The 13,668-nt window shown below is 40.2% G+C and overlaps 2 protein-coding genes across 18 annotated transcripts in view; one reads left to right on the top strand and one right to left on the bottom strand.

Moving 5' to 3' along the window:
- PPP6R3 (protein phosphatase 6 regulatory subunit 3) overlaps positions 1-13,668 on the top strand; it is a 139,016-nt gene that overhangs the window by 13,798 nt on the left and 111,550 nt on the right. Inside the window, exon 2 of one of the 17 annotated variants that reach the window (XR_010406761.1) lies at positions 6,902-7,013. The exons of the other annotated variants lie outside the window; for them this stretch is intronic. The gene's annotated coding sequence lies outside the window, so the exon portion shown is untranslated. The remainder of the gene's footprint in view (positions 1-6,901; positions 7,014-13,668) is intronic. 17 annotated transcript variants of the gene reach the window in all.
- LOC123857929 (methylmalonic aciduria type A protein, mitochondrial-like) lies at positions 1,326-2,716 on the bottom strand. The gene is given in 2 exon segments (XM_054512347.2): positions 1,326-2,186; positions 2,188-2,716. Coding segments are annotated over 2 exon segments (1,263 nt in total). The 5' UTR covers positions 2,659-2,716; the 3' UTR covers positions 1,326-1,394.

Genomic DNA, 13,668 nt, shown 5'->3' with positions numbered 1-13,668 from the left:
CCTATAGTTAATCTCTTTACCCTTATGAGAGCTCCCAAATGTGCTAGTCTGCACCTTTTCCCAATTTATATGTTGCCTTTAATGGTTTTCATTTTGCTGCTTTTTTTTTTTAGTTAGAAATAATTTTATTCAAATGTACATACTTGTAACTACCATCAAACTGTATAAAATATATTCAAAGAATTAACTATAGCAGATACCTTAAAGACAATCATAAAATATCACAAGAGCATGATGGTAGTCATAAGACCATGAGAGAAAATTCAACGTACATATAAGACTTATACAGCTTCAGGTATTTATAACTAACATAATAACAGCAAGCAGCCTCTGGGTATTTCCTGTGTACCACCACGGTAGCAAAAAGCTTCTCCTGAGTTATCTTATTTATCCTCATCAACCCTATAAAGTTAACGTTGTCAGTTCCCTTTTAGCAGGGAAGAAACTGAAACTCAGAGGTGGTAGGTTATTTGTCCAAACTTAAACAGCTAATGAGTGACTGATCTATGTTGAAAGTTTAAACCCACCCAGTTCAACCCCAGAACCCAAGCCCTGTGCCATGCCTCCTCTGGGAACAAAACTTGTTCCTCCTCATCAGGAGTAAGGCAGATTTTTAAGATGCTAATATGAAGTCAAATGACCAAGGAGGAAGAGAAGCAAAAGTCTTTGATAATATTCAAACTGAATAACCTTTGAATCATTGTGACCTCACTTGGGTCCTTTGAGGGTGTCCTCCAACTCTTGGGGATTAATGGGCTACATGATTTGCAGCTGATTTCTCCCAGCTCCCTCTGGGCTCTCCTACCTATCATGGGGGTGTCCACAAGTCTAGACAAGTAGACTTTAAAACTGTGTTCACATCACTACACATTCTACTTGTTTTGTTACTCATGTACATGGCCATTTCAGAAATTCCTAGAATAGTCTGGTACACTAAGTATCAGTCATGATTTTCAGCTCCTAGTAACCCATTGTGTGTGATTCTGGCCTGAAGTAAGAATTTAGACATGTGGTTACTCTTGCTTACATTTTCTCTGGAAACTCAGAGAATATAGAATCAAAGAAAACATTTAAGGTACATAAACTTTTTCTGTTCTCATCAGCCTTCTCTGCTTGTGACTGATGAGAAGGAACTCTCCGACCAGCTACCATGCCAGGGTGTAAGAACAGAAAGAAGTGTAAATCAGTGACATGTAACAGGTATCTTGTAAATACTGCCCGGGGCCTGACCTTTGCTGGCCATATCTAACATTCTTCCACTTTTCAAGCACGGTTCACAAACGAGGCCGAGGGCAGCACAAATGAATTACTGAAAATATAAGCATTCAAGTGACTTTTAATATTAAAATACTTTATGAAATGATCTATAAAATCATTGCATAGGATAAATTTCCTTAGCCTCCGCTTTTAAAAGTTTTCAACAACACATCTGCTGCTAGTCCTGGGGACAGGGCCCCACTGAGAACCTTTTTTTCCAGAACAGGAATCTGTTCCTGGATGGTGGGATGGGTCCTGAAATGTTCTAACACGCTTTCCTGAGTGAGATTCCACATCCAAACTTTCTGCTGCCTCTGCCGCTTGGCCATCAGCTCCCCACTGGCGAGCATGAGGTCCTGGAACCCTCTCATCTTATCCCACATTTCAGTGATGCCCTCTCCGCTTCTGGCGGAGATACGAATTACCTTTGGTCTCCAGACTTCTGAGCGTTTGCGGAGTAACTTCAGTGCACTCACATACTCAGCCTGTATCCTTCGAGCCGGCACAATCATGTCTCCATCAGATTTCGTTATAGCCACCAGGTCTGCCATCTCAATTATACCTCTTTTGATACCCTGCAATTCATCTCCTCCTGCTGGTGGCAGTAGTAAAACAAACATGTCAGCCATATCCGCAACGGCAAACTCCGACTGGCCCACACCTACGGTTTCAGTAAGAATGATGTCATATCCCCCTCCTTCACACAACAGAATAGCTTCATTTGTGGTCCTTGTCACACCTCCTAAAGTACCGCTGGTAGGAGATGGCCTGATGTATGCATTCATATCTCTTGATAACTCAGTCATTCGGGTTTTATCACCTAAGAGTGATCCACCACTAGTACAAGAAGAAGGGTCCACAGCTAGCACAGATAATTTGTGCTCTCTCTCAGTAAGCATTTTTCCAGAATACTCTATAAAGGTTGATTTTTCCAGCACCAGGGGGCCCAGACAATCCCACTCAAAATGCTAGTGGTTTTCCTTTATTTATTTGTTCTTGTTCTCTGTGGTAGACTAATACTTTCTGAAGAAGCACCTGGGCTAACTCTTTTTTCCTCTTGTGTGTTGATTCTATAAGAGTTACGGCCTCTGCTAAGCAGGCCCTGTGCCCTTGGATTAAACCGGTATAAAGTTTATCCACAAATCTTTGTTCTTTATCAGAAAGTTCTTCTGTGTGTTCCTTTAAGGTTGTTTGTACACATAATTTTCTCTTTAAACCATTTGACAACAACATCCATTTTGTACAATGGAGTCCAAGAGAATTAAATGGCCGAGCACAAGGGATTCCTGATCCGAGATGAGTACTTGAGTGAAAGATGAAGTGGTAGCGACGGAAAGGTGTTCTTAAAAGGCCTTTTAGGAAACGCTGGTGAGAATGTTGCAGTAGCATGGGAATATTCATTTTGTTTGTAACTGCAGAAAACACAGGTTGCTTTTTGGCTCAATGTGATTTGTGACTCCCGGACGACATGGAAGTCCATTTTGCTGCTTTTAAAATCCCTTTTTTAAGGGGCGCCTGGGTGGCTCAGTTGGTTAAGCGATTGCCTTCGGCTCAGGTCATGATCCTGGAGTCCCGGGATCGAGTCCCACATCAGGCTCCCTGCTCAGCGGGGGGTCTGCTTCCCTCTCGTGCTCTCTGTCTTTCATTCTCTCTCTCTCTCAAATAAATAAATAAAATCTTAAAATCCCTTTTTTAATATGTTGTTATTCTTGAAAGGCAGTTTTTTGCCTAATACCCAATTCTAGGTTGATGATTATTTTCCCTTAGCATTTTGACAGTATTTTCTGTCTTTTTCCAATTGTTGCTATTGACATTAGTTAGAAGTTAGTGGTCAGTTGTTCCTTATCCAGGAATTTGAGTTGTTCTGTACCTAAAGCACTTGTTATGTTGGTCAGTCCAACAGATATGTTTAGTGTCTTTCATTTTTAGGTTAGCGGCCTTATCTGTTATTTTATATTATTCTTTGTGTCTTATTACCTCTGAATAACTGTGTACCAGATACATGTTTTGCATGTATCAGTCAGTATTCAAAAGACGTGAGAAGTTACAAGTATAGAGGATGTTCGTTTTGTTATGAACTAGCAAATACGAATTTTTTCCTATGTTGGTGTGGAGTGGTCCTGTGTCAGTAAGGAATTTCTTAGAGATTTTCTACTTCTTCACATTAGTTAGCTCATTTTTATATCCAGAAATGGGAAAGATTTCAAAGATAATTGCCTTTTTAAAATGGGATCATTTGGCGTGCCTGGGTGGCCCTGTTGGTTGGGCAGCTGCCTTCGGGTCGGGTCATGATCCCAGGGTCCTGGGATTGGGTCCGCGTTGGGCATCCTGCTCAGCGGGGAGTCTGCTTCTCCTTCCCCCTTGGCTCTTTCCCTGCTTGTGCCCTCAGTGGCTCTCTCTGTCTCTCTCAAATCTTAAAAAAAAAAAAAAAAGGGATCATTTGTTAGAAAACAATTATGTGGACCTCACATGTGACTAGCCAAGTACAGAACACCAAAAACAATCTGGAAAAGGGATGTGGATCAAAATAGATTATGAGCCAAGGGAAAAGGGAGAGAGTGCATTTTAGCATTTATAACACATGGCCTATTCTGAGGGAGAGGAGGCACTGTTCTGTACTTATTTCTTTATATTAAGTCTTTTCTTTTGTTGACTAATAAATGAAAGAGGGACAATCAGAAACAAAAGAGGCATCCAGGGGTCTAAGGGTATGTAGGCTGGGCTAGGGTTGGAACTCACTTTGTGGCCCTGTGGTTTGCAAGGCCTTGTAGATTGTGGTCCTGCTTCTGCCACAGCCCTCCTTGGAGAGGGTTGGGTTTGGTGCCAACACTGCTGATATTGGGAGCAGAGACTTAATAGCTACTTCTAGTCCTATCCCAGTGGTTTTTCAATGAGGACAAAGAGTTTGAAATGCATAGACAGTGTAACTATTGTTTCCATCAAACTTCAAAAAATAAAGCTCGATAATCTTCTGGGGTATTGAGGAAAGAATGAGAAAGAATTATAGGGAGCATGGGGTGGAGAGAGAGTTGGTTTAGCAGAATTGTTGCGAGGATTAAAAATAAACATTACTGGGCATGTTTATGTTTCTCCAGAAAAATGTAGAGGAAGTCCATTCCTGCCATTTACCATATTGTCAGGCCGGTTTTTCAATTCTTGATGTCACTTACTACTGACTAGCCTCCTGATTAGTGTAAACCTTCAGCAGGGGCATTACATGCTTACATGCTTTACCCTGGTAGGTGTAAATTGTGTCTCTTCCTAGCTTGTTTGCCCTGTGCCTGTTATTAACGTTACCACTTGTGTTTGATTCATTACATGCGTTATTTTTAACTTTTTCCCCTCAGGGTGAGTGTGGGATGTTCATCTTTCATATCAAAAAGGAGCCTCGTGGGAGGGAGGGAGGGAGGGAGGCAGTCTGGCCAGAATGGTTTAGAGGAAGGGTGGATTAAGTTCATGAGAACTGGATTGGACCCTTGGTTTGACCAGATTAGCTGTCTGACTGGGCATGTTATTTCACCTTTCTGAGCCCATTTCTTCACATGTAAAATGGAGATGTTAATGTTCTCCTCCCTTTTCCATAGAAAATAACTTTGGGTAATTTGAATTTATGGGTGTTTTTTGCAAGTAGTTTAGTGTAGAAGTCACAAATTTTCACAGAACAAATGGTTCAGGCCAAACTGATGTTCTTTTTTTAAAGATTTTATTTATTTATTTGAGAGAGAGAATGAGATAGAGCATGAGAAGGGGGAAGGTCAGAGGGAGAAGCAGACTCCCTGCTCAGCAGGGAGCCGGATGCGGGACTCAATCCCGGGACTCCAGGATCATGACGCGAGCCGAAGGCAGTCGCTTAACCAACTGAGCCACCCAGGCGCCCCAAACTGATGTTCTTAATGATTAATAGCTTATTTGATGAACTTTTACTGGCTCTGGTTTTAAAATTTTGACTAGAGGTGTAGGATATTGTGAATTTTTCTTTTTTATTCTATTGCTATTTTTCTGTTTGGAATGAAAACTCTTTTTTTTAAATGAAATACGTGATTATATTTGTTTTGGAAAAAAGTAAAGTCATAGGTAATACCAAACTCTCTTCTGATCATCTTCTCCTGATCCTTTTCCACATTCTGCTGTTAATAGTTTTGTGTCTGCCTTCTTGATTTTTTTCTGTGTATTTGTGTACTTATATATGTGCTTATGGAAGCTATACAGAGTTGAGAATATGCACATTTTTACCACTCATCACTTCTCACTGAGTCCCAGCGGCATGGAGAGCTCTCTGCCTCATTCTCTGTGGTCGCTGCATGGTGAAAGTGTCCACTGCAGCCGTTTCCCACATTGGTGGGCTTTAGAGGGTTGGTTTTTTTTTTTTAATTGCCAGTAATTCAGCTTGCTTAGTTTGGTGTAATAAAGTACTTTGTTCTTAGAAGCTTTTAGAAGTACACTGTTTGCTGCAGAAATAGGTAAATGCTAAATTATAAGCTGGATTCTTTTGTTCTTTGTTGTTTGCATGTAAAATACAACTGTTAAGCAGTGGAAAATACCTTTTTTTTCCAGAAAACTTTTCATTTATCTCCTTTTCAAATAATGTATAACATACGACATTTTTTTTTTTTTAAAGATTTTATTTATTTATTTGAGAGAGAGAGTGAGAGAGAGAAAGAGCACAAGAGGGGGGAGCAGGAGAGGGAGAAGCAGACTCCCTGCCGAGCAGGGAGCCCGATGTAGGACTCGATCCCGGGACTCCAGGATCATGACCTGAGCTGAAGGCAGTCGCTTAACCAACTGAGCCACCCAGGCGCCCTAACATACATTTTTAAGCTCCGTTAAAAATGAACAGTTATTTAGCAAATCTTTTTAATTGTAAAATACAAATAAGATTTATTTTTAAACAATTTAAAAAATTCATAAGCTTTATTTCATGGAGCAGTTTAAGGTTCACAGCAAGATTGAGGCCAAAGTAAAAAAGTTCCCATATACTCCCGTCCCCCAGTAATCCCCACCATGGACATCAGCCCCAGAATGGTACATCCGTTACAATCCGTGAACCTACACTGGCACATCATTATCCACTGCAAATCCACAGTTTAGGGTTCACTGTCAGTGTATATTCTGTGGGTTTTGACAAATGTAGAATGACATATATCCACCATTATAAGATCCTACAGAATAGTTTCACTGCCTTTGAAATTCTCCGTATTCTGCCTGTTCTTTCCTGCCTCCCACCTTAACCCCCAACAACCACTAATCTTTTTATTGTCTTTAGGGTCTTGCCTTTTCTAGAATGTCATAGTTGGAATCACACAGTATATACCATTTTTGGACTGTTTTTTTTTTCACTTAGTAATATACATTTAAGGTTCTTTCATGTTTTCATGGCTTGAGAACTCACTTCCTTCTAGTGCTGAATAAATATTCTGTGGTCTGTATGTACCACAGCTTATTTATCCATTCGCTTACTGAATGACATCTTGGTTGCCTCTGAATTTTGGCAGTTATAAAGAGAAAAGTTGCTACAAACATCTGTGTGCAGGTTTTTGTGTGAACATAAGTTTTCACTTCATTTGAATAGATAACAAGCACAGTTACTGGATTGTATGGTAAGGGTATGTTTACCTTTTTGAGAAACTGCCAAACTGTCTTCCAGAGTGGCTGTATCATCTTGCGTTCCCACCAGCAGTGACTGAGAGTTCCTTTTGCTCCACGATCTTGCCAGCATTTGGTGGTGTCAGTGTTTTGGACTTTGGCCATTCTGATAGGTATGTAGTGGTATCTTTATTTATTTACTTATTTAGATTTATTTATGTGTGTGAGAGAGAGACACACACAAAAGCAGGGGGAGGGGCAGAGGGAGAGGGAGAAAGAATCTCAGCACACTCCCCACTCAGCATGGAGCCTGACACAGGGCTCGATCTCACAACCCTGAGATCATGACCTAGGCTGAAACCAAGAGTTGGACGCTCAACTAGCTGAGCCACCCTGGCAACCCCCCCTTTTTTGTATCTCATTGTTTTAAATTGCAATTCCCTAATGACATACGATATTGAGCATCTATTCATATGCTTATTTGCCATCTGTATATCTTTTTTCTTTTTTTTTAGGTAGGCTTCTTGCCCAGGGTAGAGCCCAACGTGGGGCCTGAACTCAGGACCCTGAGATCAAGACTTGAGCTGAGATTAAGAGGCAGACGCTTAATCAGATGAGCCACCTAGGCATACCTGTATATCTTCTTTAGTGAGGTGTCTGTCAGGGTTTTGGTGTTGTATTTAAAAAGTCATTGCCATAGCCCAAGCTTTCTTAATTTGGACTGGTATAACAAAATTCAAAGACTGGGTGGCTTATCAACAACAGAAATTTATTTGGCACAGTTTTGGAGGCTAGAAATCTGAGATCAGGGTGCAAGCATAATCAGGTTCTAGTGAGGACTCTAATTTATTGCAGACAGGCATTTTCTCATCATATCCTTATATGGCCAAAAGAGGGCAAGGGAGCTCTCTGGGGTCCCTTTTATAATGGTACTAATCCTATTTATGAGGGCTCCACCCTCATGACCTAATCATCTTCCAAAGGCTTCACTTCCTAATACTGTCACCTTGTGGGTTAAGATTTCTGCATATGAATTTTGAGGGGACAAAAATACTGAGTTCATTGCACAACATCATCTAGGTTTTATCCTATGTTATCTACCGGGAGGTTTATGGTTTTGCATTTTATATTTAGGTCTATGATCTGTTTGGGGTTAATTTTTGTGAAGAGTACAAGGTCTGTGTCTAGATTAATTTTTGCATGCGATGTTCCAGCACCATTTGTTGAAAAGACTATCTGTTCCATTGTCAAAGATCAGTTGATTGCATTTATGTGCATCTGTTTCTGGGCTGTTTGTCCTGTTCCATTGATCTGTTTGTCTGCTCTTTTATAGCACCACACTGTCTTGATTATTGCAGCTTTATAGTAAGTCTTGAAGTTGAGGAGTGCTAGTCCTCCAACTTTGTTCTTTTCAATATGGAGTTTGCTGTTTGGGGTCTTTTGACTCTCTGTGTAAACTGTGAAATCAGTTTGTCAGTATCCACAATATAACTTGTTGGGATTTTGATTGTATTTGATTGGAATTGTTCCTGATCTCAGTAGGAAAGCTTTGAGTTTCTCACCTTTAAGTATGATGTTTGGTGTAGGTTTTTTGTGGATGTTCTTTATAAGGTTGAGAAGCTCACCACTATTCCTAGTTTGCTGGGAGTTTTTAGTCACAAATGAGTGTTGGATTTTGTCAAATGCTTTTTCTGCATATATGGATATGATCATGTGATTTTTTTTTTTCTTTAGGCTGTTGACATGAATTACGTTAATTGATTTTTGAATGTTAAACCAGTCTTGCATACCTGGGATAAATCGTACTTGGTTTATAATTCTTTTTATATGTTGTTGGATTTGATTTGCGTATCTTTTGTCAAGGATTTTTGCATCTGTGTTTATGAGAGATACTGAACTGTAGTTTTCTTGTAAAGTCTTTGTCTGGTTTGGATACTAGCATAATGCTTGTCTCATAGAATGAGTTAGGAAGTATTCCTTCTGCTTCTGTTTTCTGGAAGGGATTGTAGAGAATTGGTATCATTTCTTCCTTAAATGTTTGGTAGAATTCATGAGTAAACCCATCTGGGCATGGTATGTTCTCTTTTGGCAGGTTATTAATCACTGATACATCTTTTTTAATAGATACAGACCTAGTCAGATTATCTATTCTTGTGTGAGTTGTGACAGATGGTATCTTTCAAGGAATTGGTTCATTTCATCTTGGTTATCACATTAGTGGCCGTAGAATTGTTCATCCTTTGGTTATCCTTTTTTTTCCCCCCTTAAGATTTTATTTTTAAGCAATCTCTACACTCAACGTGGGGCTTGAACTCATAATCCCAAGATCAGGAGTTGCACGCTCCTCTGACTGAGCCAGCCAGATGCCTGTTATCCTTTTATCTGGAATGAGATACCCTTTCATTTCTGATATTAGCAATTTGGGTCTTTTTTCTTTTTTCTTTGTTTTTTTAAGATTTTATTTATTAGAGAGAGAGCACAGGTAGGGAGAGAGGGAGAGGGAGAAGCAGACTCCCTGCTGAGCATGGAGTGGGGCTTGATCTCAGGACCCTGAGATTATGACCTGAGCCAAAGGTAGACGCTTAACGGACTGAGCCACCCATGCTCCCTGGGTCTTTTTTCTTTATCCTAGAGAAAGGCTGATATATTTTACTGATCTCCACCCCCCCCCCCCGAGAACCAGCTTTTGATTTTGTTGATTTTTCTCTTACTGATTTCTGTTTTCAGTTTCATTGAGTTCTCTAATATTATTTGTTTTCTGCTTGCTTTGGAATTAATTTGCTCTTTATCTAGATTCTTAAGGTAAAAGCTTAGTTTATTGGCTTTAAAAAAAAATTTTTTTTTTTAAGATTTTATTTGATAGAGAGACACAGTGAGAGAGGGAACACAAGCAGGGGGAGTGGGAGAGGGAGAAGCAGGCTTCCCGTGGAGCAGGGAGCCCGATGGTGGGCTCGATCCCAGGATCATGACCTGAGCTGAAGGCAGACGGTTAATGACTGAGTCACCCAGGCGCCCCTAAAATCTTTTTTTAATATATCTTTTAGGTGCTATAAATTTCCCTCTAAGTACTGCTTTTGCTGTCCCCCAAATTTTGAAATTTGAAAAAAATTAAAAATTTTTTTAAAGTTCTCTTGAGATTTTTTTTCTTTGATTCATGTCTTCTTTACAGGTGCTGTTTAATTTTCAAGTACTTTGGGGATTTTCCAGATCTCTGTTACTGATTTCTAGTTTAATTGCATTGTGGTCTGAGCAGACACTGTGTGATTGCTCTTCTTTGTTACAGTGTATGAGAGACTATGGACACTGAGAAACAAACTGAGGGTTCTAGAGGGGAGGGCGGTGGGGGATGGGTTAGCCTGGTGATGGGTATTAAAGAGGGCACGTATTGAATGGAGCACTGGATGTTATATGCAAACAATGAATCATGGAACACTACATCAAAAACTAATGATGTATGGTGATTAACAACATAATAAAATAAAATTAAAAAAAATTTGTTATGGTGTGTTTTATGTGTGTTCTGTCTTGGTGAGTGTTCCACGTGAGTTTAAGAAGAATGTGTCATTGCTGTTGTTGGATGTAGTCTGTACATGTGAGCCTGGGCCCCCGATTGAACTCGAGTGCTTCTCAACTTTTTCTCTCCTTAGATGGGACAGGATGGTTAGAAGGGTCTGAAGTTGTGTATTTCCCTTCCTTCAGATGGGGTAGGCTCTGATAAAATAGTTTCTGCTGAGGACAGAAAAGAACAGAAAACTGGCATATTTCAGAATTGTTCTCTTCCCCTCCCCCCGCCGGAAGCAGGAGATTTTTCAACTGTATTCACTCTTAGGACCTGGTAGAACTCCTGGAGGTAAAACTCCCAATCCTCCTGGCTTTTCTAAGTCTGTGAGTTGGTCTACGACCATACCACCCTAAACGCGCCCAATCTCGTCTGTCAGTCTGTGAGTTGTTCTCACTGAGCTGCCAGCAGTTTGTTGGTTTTAGTTCAGGTTTTCCTGCCCTGGTGGTAGGTCCATGGGAGGTTTTGGTTCACAGGTCTCTGCTCTGGTAAGTTGTCATTCTCTGTATTGGCCTTTCTTTCTCCACAATCTTGGGGGCAGCAGTTTGCCTTATGACCGAATTTCTCTGATGACCCTAAAAAGAACTGTTGATTCTTTAGTTGTTCAGCTTTTTACTCTTGGCGAGGACAGAGTGGCAGCTTCGAAGCTCCTTACGTGCTGGACGAGAAACTGGAAGTTCCGTTTATGTGTCCAGTTTGTGTCCAGTTCATCGGCATCAAGTACATTAACATTGTTGTGTAACCTTCACCGCTGTCCATCCTCAGACATGTTTTCATCTTCCCAAACTGAAACTCCATACCCATTAAATAAATTCCTCTCCATTCCCTCCCTGCCGCAGCCTCTGGCAACCAGCATTCTACTTTCTGTCTCTACAGAATTTGACTACTCTGAGTACTTCATAGCAGCGCAGCCAGATGGTATTTGTCCTTTTGTTGAGTGACTTCAAGCATAGTCTTCGAGGTTCAGCTGTGTTGTAGCACGGATCAGAACTTCTGCCTTTCGAAGGCTGAATTCTGTTCCGTTGTGTGTGTGTGTATGTGTACACCACATTGTGTTTAGTCATGTGGGTACTTGCCTCCATCTCTTGACTATTCTGATTTATGTACTACAAATGCGGGTGTGCAAATATCACTTTGACCATTGTGCTTTCAGTTCTTTTGGGGTATGTACCCAGAAGTGGAATTGCTGGATCATAAACTAATTCTGTTTTTACTTTTTTTTTTTTTTTTTGCAAAACTACTGTACTATTTTCCATAAAAGCTACATCATTTTACATTCCCAGCAGCAGTGCACAGAAGCTCCAGTTTTTCCTCTTAAGCACATCTTTTTGAGTACCTATCTGTGAGCTATAGAAAGGTGTTTAAAACACTATTTTTGTTTAAATCTTACTGGCAGCAAAAGCCAGGGAAGAGTTTTCTCTGTAGAATTTACAAGTTCTCTGACACTATATTTTCTTGGTTTTCTTTTTACCATTTATGGCCTCCTTTTTAATTTCCAGGATAGTTTCACATTTTGTTCTTCAGCCTTTATTTTCCACACTATGCCTTGTGCAATCTCTAGTTTCATGGCTAAATTTATCAGGTATGTGCTAATGGTGCTCAGATCCGTCTCTAGCCTTGATTTTCTGTTGGGTTCCAGCTGCCTGCAGAGAGCATTCTCATTCATAATCTTTCCGTCCCCAACTCAGTTATGAACCTAGTAGGGTAAGGATTAAATACTAGGACCTTGAGTCCCGTTACTGCCAAATCCTAGTTGTTTGAGCTCTGAGCTTTGGTTTCCTCTCTTGCACAATAGCAATGATATATGTATGAGGATTAAATGATAGTTCATGTTATTATCCACATTACAGCATACATGAGTTGTAGTTAGTAAGTATAACCATAGTTACTATTATCCTTTGTACAAATAATTTTCTCCCCTTTTTGATAAAATTCTTTTTAATTTTCATGAGATTATCTAATTAAAAGGTACTGTCATTTTTTTATTTTTTAAAAGATTTTATTTATTTATTAGAGCATGCGAGTGAGCATGAGCAGGCGGGGGTAGGGGTGGGGGGAGGAAGGGACAGAGGGAGAAGCAGACTCCTCACTGAGCAGGGAGCCCGATGTGGGGCTCGATTCCAGGACCCTGGAATCATGACCTGGGCCGAAGACAGACGCTTAACCGACTGAGCCACCCAGGTGCCCCATAATCTTGTATGTCATCATATTCTTTAAAAAGCTCGCACCCATTTAGAGTGTATTAGTGATAGAGGAATATCCCTCTTTCCCCATTCTCCCATCAGTTTTAATTAGTTCTAATTATTTTTTGTTTGCTGATTCATGGGATATAAAAGAATACCTCATGGATTTTTTAATTTCAAAAATTAGCCATGGTAAGTGTTTTTCACATGTTAGCTTATGTTTTGATTTTTTTTTTCTTTTTTATGAATGAGTGCTCTGTTCAGATCTTTTGACCATTAGGTTTCGATCTCCTTGGTTCCCCAATAGGCATTGTATAAGCTTAAAAATTATCCCCTGGTGTTTTCAGTTTACTCCCATCCACATTTTGAAAGGACTTCCTGTTCCTTTTTAATTTCTGTGCTTTATAACATTTTTCCTCTCTGGGCTCTGTTTTATGGTCATCACACCTCTGTAGTTGAGAAATAGGCTTATAATAAGCCCCCCAAAACACAGTTATATCAGATAAGTTTACTGCAGTATGATCTTGGTTGGGTTACTTAATTTCTTAGTGTTAGTACTTTCAATTATAAATGGAGTTATGAGAAATAAATGTGATTTATTCACCAAAATTTTGGTGTGTCTGCAAAATACCAGGTAGGAAGATGTTTAAGAACATTTAAGAACATCACATTAGCCCCTCTGTAAATGGTGCAGCTGTTGCAGTAGTTCTGCGTGTAGCATAAGCTTCACTTTCAACAGTCTGGGAGGTGGCGCGATAGGAGGAAGAGCGGGCATTTCCAAGTCCCTGGCCTAGCCACTTGCTTGGTTTGTGACCTCAGTCGCTCACTGTCTTTGCACCTCAGATTGCCTACTTGTTTGTAAGAAATGATAGAACTTATATGAGAATGCATATGAATACACTTGGTAAAGATAGATTCTACTGTTATTTTTATTTTTATTTTAAAGATTTTATTTATTTGACAGACACAGTGAGAGAGGGAACACAAGCAGGGGGAGGGGGAGAGGGAGAAGCAGGCTTCCTGCCGAGCATGGAGCCCCATGTGGGGCTCAATTCCCTGGGATCATGACCTGAGCCGAAGGCAGAT

The sequence above is a fragment of the Mirounga angustirostris genome, unplaced genomic scaffold (assembly GCF_029215605.1).
Source record: "Mirounga angustirostris isolate CCGP_5_RB_7025 unplaced genomic scaffold, mMirAng1.0.hap1 SCAF_13, whole genome shotgun sequence".
NCBI classification, from domain to species: Eukaryota; Metazoa; Chordata; class Mammalia; order Carnivora; family Phocidae; genus Mirounga; species Mirounga angustirostris.
This window is presented reverse-complemented; position numbering and strand designations above follow the sequence as displayed.